At 36.7% G+C, this 13,099-nt stretch overlaps 1 protein-coding gene across 1 annotated transcript in view; it reads left to right on the forward strand.

The window, feature by feature from the left end:
• SUCLA2 (succinate-CoA ligase ADP-forming subunit beta) overlaps positions 1–13,099 on the forward strand; it is a 57,662-nt gene that overhangs the window by 16,461 nt on the left and 28,102 nt on the right. The window contains exons 3-4 of the mRNA XM_007495430.3: positions 8,734–8,833; positions 9,013–9,175. Of these exons, the coding sequence (XP_007495492.2) occupies positions 8,734–8,833; positions 9,013–9,175 (263 nt within the window). The remainder of the gene's footprint in view (positions 1–8,733; positions 8,834–9,012; positions 9,176–13,099) is intronic.

The following is a 13,099-nucleotide window of genomic DNA, read 5'->3' on the forward strand; positions in this document are numbered from 1 at the left end:
ATTATTAAGAGTTACTAACAACATTTTGACTTAAGTTGATTCTATATATGGCAACCACAAACTCTTTCTAAACTATTATTATTTTTGTCAAACCAAATTTTTAATTATTACATTTGGCAACCAATTTTAATTATTACAATAGGAAGACATTCCTGACCCCCTTAATTCTAGTGCTTTGCTTTTATTGATAATCACCAGTTTATCCTGTATATATTGTCAGTACATAGCTGTTTGCATGAGTTACACTCTCTCTCTGTAAGCTCCTGAGAGTGAGGTCTATCTTTTGCCTTTCTTTGGGTCTCCAGTGCTTAGCACAGTGCGTGGCATATTGTAGGTACTTAATGAATGTTTTTTAGCTGACTTAAGCTCTTTTGTGTGTAAGGTATTGTCTGTGCCAAGCACAGGAAATTTAAAGATACAAATGGCATAGGTTTTGCTTATAAACATTATATGAACTAGTAAGGTTAAGACTTACATACAGATAATGTGCATTTGTGGGAGAATGAATTAATTGCAAAGGATAGGTTTAAGCTAGATACTGAGGGAGGTGATTTCGCTTTAGCATGAGCATTGGTCCAGGTGGGTTAGTCATGGTCAGAACATGCTGGTTACACTTGAGTTGTACCTTAAAGAGTGGAGTGACTTGTTGGGGATGTGAGGGGAGAGCAGCATTCTAGACATAGGAGATAGACAGCATAAGTTAAATGTATGAATAGATATAGGAGAAGATAGTAGAAGAACTGGAAATGGAGAATAATCCAACCTAATGTAATAGAGAATATGTGAAGGGCAGTATGATATGAGACAAGGTAAGTTGGAATGAGCTCCTGAAGGAGCCTTGAATGCTGGGATAAGGATTTTATGCTTTATTTAGTAAGAGGTGGGAAGCTACTAAAGGTTTTTAAGTAGAAGAGTGATGTTCGAATAGGTAAGGAAGATTATTTGAACAGGCAGTGTGAGAGAAGGATTGGAAAGAAGAAAGATTGGAGATAGCAAAATTAGGAGATTTATAATTAGTTTTGGTTAAGAAAGATGAAGGCCTGAACAGGTTGGTAGCAGAAAGAAGAGTATAGATATTGGAAATATTTCAAAGATCAGTCATAGGAAGCAGTGTGGCAGAGTATATAGTGTTGAAGAATTTCTTAAGTCCTCCCCTCCTCCAGGGGTCTTAAGATCTTCTTGAAGAGTAAAGTCCTCCCATTTTGGTCGCTTTGAATAGAGGTCAATAAATCAAGAGACAAAGCTAGAAGATAAAAAGTTTAATTAGCATCAGCTGATGTACAGTTGCCAGGTAGATAACAATGCCCAGAACAAAGGGAGACACATTTATAGGAGTACATTGCAGGTGGCAAAAGGAGCCTTTCAGGTGAGGCTGCTCAGCCCACTTTCCATATTTCAGAGGTTGAGTAATGGACTGGATATTTAGGGGAGAAATTTTAACCTTCAGGTTAGAATAGGTCAATGTTGGTGTCTCAGGAATTACTAAAGATCAATTTTGTTTGGTGGGATGTTTTATCAGATATCCTGGTGGGAAATCTCTTATGATATTCGAGGTCTCCTTCAAGATAGAATGGTGGGCTCATCCTATTCTTGAATAAAATACAGATTAAGGATCTTTCTCTATTTTGTAGTACATTTCTTTGGTCTTTTAAGGTTGCTTTTTAAATTTTTTTTGAGTTGCTCTAAAACTCAGTCTGTCTCCCCTGCAGGAAGAACTTGGTTTAAGTCCAGTCTCATAATATTACTGACTATGTAACCCTCTACCTCATTCATAATCCCCCCCCCCACCCCCCCGGGCAATTCTACTGGGGATATTAACCTGATGTGCAGGTGAACTTAAAAAAAATTCTTTGATCACTTCATTTTATTATAATTGGGTTTCTGTGCATTACTCAGATTCTGAGAAGGAATCTGCAGACCTCACCAAACAGCCCAAAAGGGTCCATGACAGGAAAGGTTAATCCTTTAAGATTAAGTTGCAGAACAGTTGCTAATTTGCAGTGATAGAAGAAATATCTTCACACTAAAGAAATCATAGCTTTTCCCTTCCTTTTCCCCTCCCCCAAATAAAGAATAAATAGAATATGATACTTGAATGTGAGGAATGAGAACCAGAAAAATTAGTGCCATCATTAGAAATAGAGAGTGGAAGCAGTTAGGTAGCTCACTAGATAGAGGGCCAGGCCAGGAGCCAGGAAATTCTAGGTTCAGATCTGCCCTTCCTAACTGGGTGACTGATCCTTGGCAAGTCACTGACCACCAGTTGTGTAGTCTTTACCACTCTTCTGCCTTAGAATGGATATCCATTTTGAGTTGTCGCTCTAAAACTCAGTCTGTCTCTTAGAATGGATATCCATTCTAAGGCAAAAAGTAAGGGTTAAAAAAAATAGAAACAGACATTGGGGGATAGGCAAATTTTTTTTGGCAGGGGAGGAGAGGAGTTTAGTTTTGATCATACTGAGTTTTAGGTGCTACCTGGCCATCTTGGTAGATATCTAGCAGGTAGTTGGAAATTAGCACTGGAAAGATTGGAGTTGAAATTGTGTGTGTGTGTGTGTGTGTGTGTGTGTGTGTGTGTGTGTGTGTGTGAATCATTTGTACAGAAGTGAAAGATGAAGCCTTCAGAATATATAATATTATGGGGAGGAGGGCGAAGAGGGTCAAGGACAAACTCTTTGTAATATTAGTATTTAAAAGATGTGTGGAAGACAGAGAAACATGCAGTAGAGAAATAGGAGACCCATGAGAGTTGTGTCATAGAAACCAAGAGAACCAAAGCTATATAGGGTGATGGGGTAGTTTCAAGTACCAAATGGTGCAATGATAAGAAGATGGGAGAAAACTATTGAATTTGGCAAAAAAGGTGGATTACTGGGGACCTTAACAGTGGTAGAGAATAGAAGGAGCAGGGGAGTAGCTAGATAGTACAATGGATAGAGTGATTGAGTGGATTGAGGCCTGAAGTCAGGAAGACCTGAGTTCACATCTGAACTCAGACTCTTATTAGCTGTGACCCTTGGCACATTACCTTGTCTGCCTCAGTTTCCTTATTTGTAAAATGAGCTAGAGAAGGAAATGGTAAATCACTCCAGTACCTTTGTCAAGAAAGCCCCAAATAGGGTCACAAAGAATCAGACATGTTTGGGAAAAAAAGAACAACAACAAAAAGAATTAAAAGACTGACTTGCTGGGATTGAGAAGAAAGTGGTAAAGTTGAAGTAACAAATGTAAATTACTCTTTTTGAGGTTGGAAAAAAGAGATGAGAGGAGTATGGGTTGAGAGTGTGACAGCATTTTTTTAACACTTTGTTCCAGACATTGTGCTAAGCTTTGGGAATACTGATATAAGCAAAAAGAAACTTATGGTCTATGGTATGACTGCAAACTCCTTTTTTGATGGTTGGTTAGAAGTTTTTCATAGCTTTGCAGAAAACTGAAAGTTTAGGAAGGGCTTTTGTCATTCAGGATTTACCTTTCTGCAATTGGTCACCCTGTTTGCTTTGTGGGACTTGTGGTGGCCCCAGTTTCCCTTTGTGATTCTCTCTAGATTTGGGCTGTTTAATAGTATATGGCATACAATGCTTTAAAATGTTCAAGATTTCTTATATGGTATAAATTTTATGGATATTATTATCTTTATCAGCCCCACAGATGGTGGGGCTAAGGCTTAGAGAAATTAGTGACTTGATTTGCCCATGTTCCTGTTATTGATAAGTATCAGGAGTGGATTTTGACCCCCGTTATTTCTTGACTCTTAAGACTACCTGTTTTTACCATGTCAGATTTGAAAGACCCCTGGGAAGACAAGTAGATTACAGCTTCCAAGATACTTCAGATAGGATGGTAGGAAATCTGTTCTAAATGAGGATCCATGGAATCCTATGCTAGTGTGGTTAGTATGGGAATCTTGGGATGAATCTATGTACTTGAGAAATCTCTTGGAAGTAGCCCATTTTTGGAGAGGAATCTCCCTGGGGTCAGGGAGAGAAAGTGGCTAACTTCTTGCTTTTCCTCAAATCTTAAACAAGATGTGGTCATTAAGATAGAAACTATTTTAGATTTTTGTTTATGGAACTGAGGGATTCTAAATTTAGACCTTGACCAAAAGAGAATAGGGAGAAGTTATTTTTATGCATATACATCTTGGCTATAAAGTAAAATACAGATTCTATAAGTCACAGATAGAAACCAGTCTTATTACTTTAACATGGATACAAAGAGGTTTCATTAGTGTTTTATTGACGCTTCCCCGCCATTATTCAATTCAGCAAGTATTTATTCAATTCTTTAAAAATTTAACTCCATTTTGCTTTGTAGTTTATATGCTTTCTTTGTATCTAGGTCTTTTCATTTCAGTCACTCAATAAGTATTTAAGTATGTTTTGTGTGCCAGGCACTCTGTTTAGTGCTGGGGATACCACAAAACCAAAAGACAGACCCTGTCTTCAAGGAATTTACAATCTACTTTGATATGGTAACTCTTAGTATGACTTTAGTTACTAGACTAAATGAATTCTGTAATTAACATTTATATGTTGCCTTGTGTATTTCTTTTATCTGTCCCACTAGTTCATAAGCTCTTTAAAGACAAGGATCATGTTCATACTTTATTTCTCTTATAGTATAACAGTACAGGGCAAATGGTAGATTCTAAATATATTTTTTGTTGAAACTTATAGGGGCTTATAGTTAATGGTAGCCACACATATAAAGGCATGCTATAAGGAAGTATTCATTTAGAATTCTTAATAAAGTCTATCAAAGATCATAAATTACTGCTTCTTGCACCTGGTGTGATTAGAATTGTCCAAATTCGAGACCATTAATTTTTTGGCTGCTTTGACACAAACTATATGGAAGAGTGGAATTGACCTCATTCAACATTTGTTGAGTATCCATTGCATATTAAATGTTGTAGAAGGGAAAAAAAAGGATGCAATTAGGGGACTTAAAAAGATAGAAACCTATCTTGAAAGAGATTATCATTTAATTAAAATTTTTTGAGATGAGTGATAAATGAAAGTGTGATTCTATACAAATGAAATAACAGAATGTTACAAGGCAAGCAAATTGCCATGAGATAACTGCTTAACTGCTGATTTGTTTGGAATAAATGGTATTTGATATAGTGAAATTTCTATCAAATGGAAGACTTTGATCAATTGCCTTTGGTTGGTTATTATTAATTTTTACTAATCTTATTAAATGCATCTTAGAATTCATCTAGTCCAACTCTTTGATTTTATAGATAGAGAAAATGAGGCCTAGATAATGAAGTGTACTCAGTATATTCAAAGTAATTTCTGGAGAGTGAAGAAAGGACAATGGTAGTTTGGGAGGATGAGGATAGACTGTGGATTTCACAGGTGGCACCCTGGGCTGAGACTTGAAGGTAGCTGGAAATTCTGCAAGAAGAAGATGAAGTTCAATTCTCACTGGGGACAACTGTAGGCTTAAAGATGGTAGATAGTGTGATATGTATGGAGAACAGCAATTTGGCTGGGATATAGAGTGTGTGAAGAGTAATTTTGGATAAATCTGGAAATGTAGTCTAGAGCTAAGCTTTGAAGCTTTTCAAATGTCATACTATTTTTCCCTAGAGGAAAAAGATTCTTGAGCAAGGGATATGATCACAGCTGTAATTTCGGAATGTTGATTTGACAGCTGGGTGGAGAGCATTGCTGGGTTGAGGGATTTGAGCAGACCAATTATGAGACTGTTTAATAGTCTAGGTAAGAGGCATACTAATTAGGAAGCTGGTAATAATAGTTGGGGTAAGCAGAGGACCTGATTTAGTGTGGCAGCTGTGTTAAATAAGGGGAATTTAGGAGGAGTTGTGGAAGTTGAAAAGATAAGCCATCTGGAGTGATTATTGGGGCCTGAGAGAGACTGGAGTTAAGGATTGATTTTAGACTGCCGACCTGTATTACTGAACAGTAGGAAAAGGAAATTAAAAAGTAAGGGTTTGAGGGAAGAATGAGTTCTATTTTGGACATTCTGAGTTTCAGATGCCAGTGTGTATTCATTTGGTAAGGAATGGGTTGAAGAGAGAGACCAAGATTGGATACTGATTCTGGGAATGGCCTGCATAGAGATAATATTTGAGTAGGAACTGAGGGAATCACAAGAAAGAATGTAGTGGGAAGATAAAGAGGGCCCCAGACAGAGCCCTGTGGGTATGCATAATAAATCTGAGTGAGGAAATGGATGGTGGTCCAGGAAATCTGTAGCCAAAGAGGTAGGAGAATTGGAGAGAATAGAGTCTACATTTTAAGAGTCTAATATGTAGATGATGCTGGAAAGATTGGGAGTGAACAAAAGCCCATTAGATTTGGCAATTAGAGATCAGTTGCAGTTGAATGAAGGAAAAGAAATTGGATCAATGAGTGGAAACTCATTTTTTTCCTGGATTTTTGACTCAGTATAATGTGGTTAATTAGAGAGAGCTTCTTATGTAGATTGAACTTTTAAATGAGTTTCTAAGGAGGGAATTGAGGCACAGATTAAGGAGAGGATCCTTTCCAGAAGAGTTAAAAATCAGATGGATAAGAGAATATTAGGCTCTGTGCTATGTGCACATTCATATAATGAGCAGATCATTTGAAATGGGGAATCTGTTGGATTAGTGAGATATTTCATTAGATGAAGAATTTAGAGAGACTGTTGGCTTGGGACAGTAGAGAATGGGGGAGTTTTTACTATATTGAGTATGTGAGATACGAGATATATATGAGATAATCTGTAGATTCTTGGAACCAGATCCCTTAGAATCCTCTGTGAAATCAGTACCTTAGTTGTGGGAATCTGGTGATGAGTGATTGGATCTGAGGGGGCCATTGTAGCCATGGAGAGTGAGTTAGCTTGCTAGGGAGAGTAGTGGCCAGAGAGAAAGAGTGAGATAAGGAGGACAGGAAAGATGGAAGCCAGCATGCCTTTTGAGAAGAACAGAGAGGTAGAATCATGGCATTATGCCTGGGATAGAGAGTAAAATATTAAGCATTACAACATTCTTGGGGGGGGTATTACTTTCTCACAGAATAATATTTATGAAAATGACTAAACACATGAATGTTACCAGTGTTGTTACAGACATAAAGAAGTTGAGAAAGTGTTTGCTAATCTGTTCTGTGTACTTGGGAAAAGGCAGGTTTGATACTTTTAGTCATGATGTTACAAGGACTTCTTTGCTCTTCAGAGTGAGGGAATACTCGGGGTTTAATGATGACCTTTGTCTGAGAGCAGCAGTGGCTTTGTGTGAGAGATTGCTAGCAATTTTAGGCAAGCATGTTTTTTTTTTTTCCTCGGTGGGCTTGATTTGTCCTGAGCTCATTTTATACGTAGTGATAGTATTGTGCAATTTGCATATATGGTAGATTATCTCTGATTAATATTTACTGTATCACCTTGATAAATTCAGAGTGGACTATGTTTTTTTTTTGTGACTTTATGACTGCTTAAGATTATGAATGTGTATGTTCTCTCTATTCCTCTTCTGAAAAGATCAATTAATCAGGTGCTATGTCATATAGAGTAATACCTCTCTTTAATCTTGAAATTAGACAGACCTCTATGCCTAAAAGAAAGTCCTTTTTTGAGCAGTAGAAATAATTGTTCCCAAATGCATATGCTTTTATTTGAATAGAGGAGGTTAGTCAAAGGAAACCTTTGTATCCTCAGAGACCACCCTAATTTAGAACTTTTCTACTTTATGCACAATTCTAAAAGTTGTTATTTTATTCTCAGCTCATAGTATATTAGAAGTAGCAAACTGGAAAGTTATTAGGTGAAAAGACAAGGGGCTACTTCTAGAGGCAGCCATATGAGAGTGTTGAAAGATGATAGTTTCTGGCATTCTGGGACCATTTAATGTAGAGGCAAACACCTTAGTAGAATCCAAAATCATTCTGTTACTATATAGTGTTTGTTCATTATGATGTCTCTTGAATCATTAATAAGTGTTTGTTTTATACAGTATGCTTTATAAAAGAAGGCAGGGAAATGGATAATATACTAATAATAGCTAATAACTATAGTTTATATAGCTCTTTAAGGCGTTTAAAGTGCTTTACCTATGTTATCTAATTTGATTTACTATACTAGTATATTTAGTATAGTATTTATTTTTGTATATGAACATAAATACCTTGAAGGCAGGAACTATTTTGTCTCTGACTCTTAACACATAGCATAGTGCCTTGTGAAGAGTAAGTATATTGTAAATGTTTCCAGAGTTGCTTTTTATGGAAAGATTTAGTTAAAGTCGCATAAAGCCTTTGGTGCTTAAAAACAGTATTAAAAAAGTCATTTTTCTGGAAAATTTACTTATATGGAATATTCCATTCCTCTATAGTATACTAGATGATGATAATGATAAATATAATGGTAGCACATTGAGGTTTGCATATCACTTTATATATGTTGTCTTATTTAGCTATTACAACAACCTTTTGAGGTAAATGCTATTATTACCCCTATTTTATAGGTGAGGAAACTGAGATAGACAGAGGTCAAGTGATTTACCTAGGGCCACATAGCAGGTGTTTGAAGCAGGATTCAGACTTTGTTCTTCCTGATTCTAAGTCCTACAAATATCTACTGTGCCAGCTAACTGCCTCAGATAAATGAAGTTGATTTTTAATATGCCTCTTTTAGATCATGAATAACTAAGGTTGCATTACTTTGTATACTGCTAGCTTAACCTTCACATTTGACCTTGATTATTTTTTCTTTTAGGTTCTAAAGATGTTGTGATAAAGGCACAGGTTTTAGCTGGTGGCAGAGGAAAAGGAATATTTGAGAGTGGCCTCAAAGGTGGAGTGAAGATAGTTTTTTCGTAAGTCTGTCATAAATGTCAGACATGTTTAATTTTTTTAAAAAAATGTTATTAAAATAATTGATATGAGATTGAAATATGAGATGAAATTTATGTTATATGACATTTTAATTGTAGTATGATCAATATCGACCTTTTGGAAAAAAGCAGTGATATTTGAAAATGTTTTCTTTTTATAGCCCAGAAGAAGCAAAAGCTGTTTCTGCCCAGATGATTGGGAAAAAGCTATTTACCAAGCAAACAGGAGAAAAGGGCAGGATTTGCAATAATGTCTTGGTCTGTGAACGCAGATATCCCAGGAGAGAATACTACTTTGCAATAACAATGGAAAGGACATTTCAAGTGAGTAATTATACATATATTATAGTATTATTGATATATAGGTTCAAAATTCTTTTTTGTGGATCAGATTATTCTTTTAAAATGCAATAGTATTGTTTACAACATGACTACTGTTTACTTGTAAAACATTAATTATACTGTAATTTTAAATGAGTTAATTTGCTATAAGAAATGATGAAAAGGTAACTAGGTATAATTCCATTAAAATGAACTCCATAGGGTCCATTTTATTTTGTTGTAGTATTTTATAATGGCTAATACAGTGCTAGAAATCACATTCCCAGTCTTCAACAGGGCATGAACCATTAATACATAATGAATTTACAAATAAATGTCTCATGTTTCTGAGAGGAAAGAAAGGAAGTATTTATACATTCCATACCACCTAATTCTTTCAAGATTTCATATCTTTTTGTGTTTTGATGGGACAGACATTTTAAGTAAATTTTTCTGTTGAAGATGATTGGGATATTTCAGGTAGAAAGATTTGAGAGCAATTGAAGGATACTAGCTTCTCTGGGGCAGAACAACAGAGATAAAGATCTAGGCTATATTTTTCTCTCAGTCTGAAGTGCTAACAGTACCTCTAGAGTACAGTGTGAAATCCTTTATAAATATATAAAAGGAGGGAGTTATACTAAATTATTATTATTTTTTAAACCCTTACCTTCCGTCTTGGAGTCAATACTGTGTATTGGCTCCAAGGCAGAAGAGTGGTAAGGGCTAGGCAATGGGGGTCAAGTGACTTGCCCAGGGTCACACAGCTGGGAAGTGTCTGAGGCCAGATTTGAACCTAGGACCTCCCGTCTCTAGGCCTGGCTCTCAATCCACTGAGCCACCCAGCTGCCCCCTACTAAATTATTTTTAAGGTTCCATATAATATTCCATGAGTCCATGATATTAAGAAACAGAATTAACATTTGTTTTATATGTTAATTGTGTTTCTCTGGGCACTTTCAATCTGTACTTATGTTTTGAAGGTCATTGTTTGACCTTGCATATTTATCAGCTATAAAAACTAACATTTTTTGGTTTAAAATATCATTTCAAATTTACCAAAGGGAAGATTGTTATAAATCACTAGTTACTGTAGAAAATGTAATGTAACCAAATCAGTAACTCACTTCAATTCAGGTCTCCATTGGAAAGTTCCTCTTTACCTCCATTTTGAGAAAAGACCTATATCAGCCATCCTTTATTCTCCAAATTTTGCCACTGTGTCCCTGCACAATGATGGTGATAATTATGATGGCTTAGCATTTACATAGCACATTAGAATTTGGAAACACTTTGCAAATAGTACTTAATTTTATGCTCATAAACCTTGAACTGTTACATTTTAAAGATGTGGAAACTAAGGCAGAGAGCAGTTCAGTGTGCCTGTGTCATTGACTGGCCTGTCACAACTAACCTCCCCATCTTCGCTTCCTTTTATGTATTGTCTTCCCATTAGGATATAATTTTTTTGAGGGTAGAGATTATCTTTCTTTTTGCTTATATTTCTATTCTCAGCACTTGGCAATATGTACCTGGTATAGAGTAAGTAATATATATTTATTGATTTGACTTGACTATTTACCTCGAGGTGATTCTGTATAACAAATCTATTTCCACATATTCTATCAAAAAAACCCTTCTTCAAAAACACACTGTTGCCTATGAAATAAAAGTCCAAATTCCTTACTCTTAACATTCAAGATTTTTTACAACCTAGTCCAACCTCCCTTTCCTGTCTTATCTCACATATACCCCTTCATATACAAACTAAATCTGGTTTACCTAGAAAGCAATGTACATGAAGAAGAATGTGTAAGAGAAGGCTAGAAAAGAGGTAGATATTTCATAGGCAATTGAAAGTTTGTTGAATGCAAATATATGAAAATAGCTTTGTTATATAGAATCTCATTTTTGTTAGTTTTACCTCTTTTAATCTCTAGTTATGTTTCAGTTCTATTAATTGCTTCTTTGAAATGTGTGAAATCTGTCTCCGAGCCTAGAATAAGTCACTGAGCTGATCTGAGTATCTTGCAAAGATTGGGGGTTCTCATGCTTGGGATGGGTATAGAGTGAGAAGTTGGGATGTTCAATGAGCATAGCATGGTTTACTGTAAAGAGTCTTACATTTGGAGTGAGTACTTTGGTTTATTCTGTTTCTACTGGGTTGTGGAAGGTGTTTCCAAACCTGGGTTTGAATCCTAGCTCTGGCACTTATTATTATCACCATGGACAATTTTTTTGGGCCCCACATTTCCACATTACTCTCTAAAGACTTTTTAGTTCTCAGTTTTAACATTTTTTTTCCATTTTGTACTGTGAAAGTATTTCCTCAGCATAACACTAGATGGTAGTAAAATTCAACTAAAAGCATAAAAACCTTTACAGATCGTTTTACTAAATAAGTTATTTAATAACTTTTAAAAGTAAATCTAAAGGGGTCAGCTAGAGGGATACTTCCTAGCTGTGTGACCTAGGCCAAGTCATTTAACCTCAACTGCCTAGCCGTTACCTCTCCTGCCTTGGAACCAATAATTAGTACTGATTCTAAGACAGAAGGTAAAGATTTAAAAAAAAAAAAGTAAGTCCAATAAATCTGTTTAAAAACTTTCTTCTACCTGAATTGGTACTTTTTATATGGGTATTTGCATGACTTTTCTTCAGTGATCTTTGAGAACAACACAGAAATCTATAGTCGAGGCATTGCCGTAAGGGCAGTGAAGGGTTAAAGCCTCCTCTTCTCCCCGCTTGGGCTGCATAGTCAAGGTCGTGGGTTGAACTGTGTATGACCTGCCCAGCTGCATGCTAGGTTGGAGTAGCAGCAGAGGGAGGACTGATAAGGTTTGTGAGAAAGAAACTGCAAGGTTGGAGTAGCCAGCAAAGGGAGGATTGATAAGGTTTGTGAGAAATTGTGAGAGACTGTGGGAAAGTTGCTTGTTTGGAATCTTCTCAGTTCTTCCTTGTGCCTGGCAGGTAACGTCATGAATTCCTATGAATCTGCCCAATTATTGGTTCCTGCTGTTGCTGGGTGGTAACATCATATCTTCCTGTGTGTCTTAACCTATATATGCTTTGTGTGAACCCAATAAAGCTTTGTCGCTATTCATTTTCATATAGTGTCCATTCGTTACTCTTTATTTCGTTACCCCATGTAAGGTCACACAGGGCTGGCTGACCTTGGCAATGAGCCTTACAAAAATGGCGTCCAGATTCAGGGACATATGCCTCGTAACCCTGATTCCTTTGCTGGTCATAGGATGACGAACGGCCTCTGCTGCGAGACTGCAGCTTGGGTGGGCAGGGGATCGAACAGAGATAAGAGCGCCGCGTTGGCGGGCCTCCTCTGTTCCCCAACTTTGTCTCTCTCTTTCTTTCGCTTTTTAGTTTATCTTTTAGCAGTAATGGGTAATTTAATTCCTGTCCTTTTAAAGGACAAAGATTGGCAAACAGTTCCAAGATCTCCTAGGAACGGGTTAACTCCCTTGTTAACACTATGGGGAGGATTGGGGAGGATAGGTGGTATCTCTCGAGAAAACGTTCATTATCCCTCTTTGATAATGTTCCAATCTTTCTTGCGACCTCTCGGACAGCTCTAAGCTGTCCCCTGATAGTTCTAAACTGTCCCCTATTAGGGACCCCCTTCCCCCCCGGTTCTTTTATTGTAACCCCTCCTTTGGTTCTCTTTGGAGAACCCCCGACACTGTGTGCTGGTCATGCAAAGTTTTGATGCTACAGAGATCCCCTTGGTGGTGAGTATATGAGATACTCTAAGGGTGAGAGGGAAATTATATTTTTTCTTTAGAATGGATCCTAAAGCACTGATTTTTTTTTTTCAAAGCATGCTTGTCACAATGTTGTGTGTTTCTGTTTATCGTTGTCTTTGTCAAAGTCTCGTCTCTATGTATTTTTAAATTGGATACTCACAAAAAG

The sequence above is a fragment of the Monodelphis domestica genome, chromosome 4 (assembly GCF_027887165.1).
Source record: "Monodelphis domestica isolate mMonDom1 chromosome 4, mMonDom1.pri, whole genome shotgun sequence".
Taxonomy (NCBI): domain Eukaryota; kingdom Metazoa; phylum Chordata; class Mammalia; order Didelphimorphia; family Didelphidae; genus Monodelphis; species Monodelphis domestica.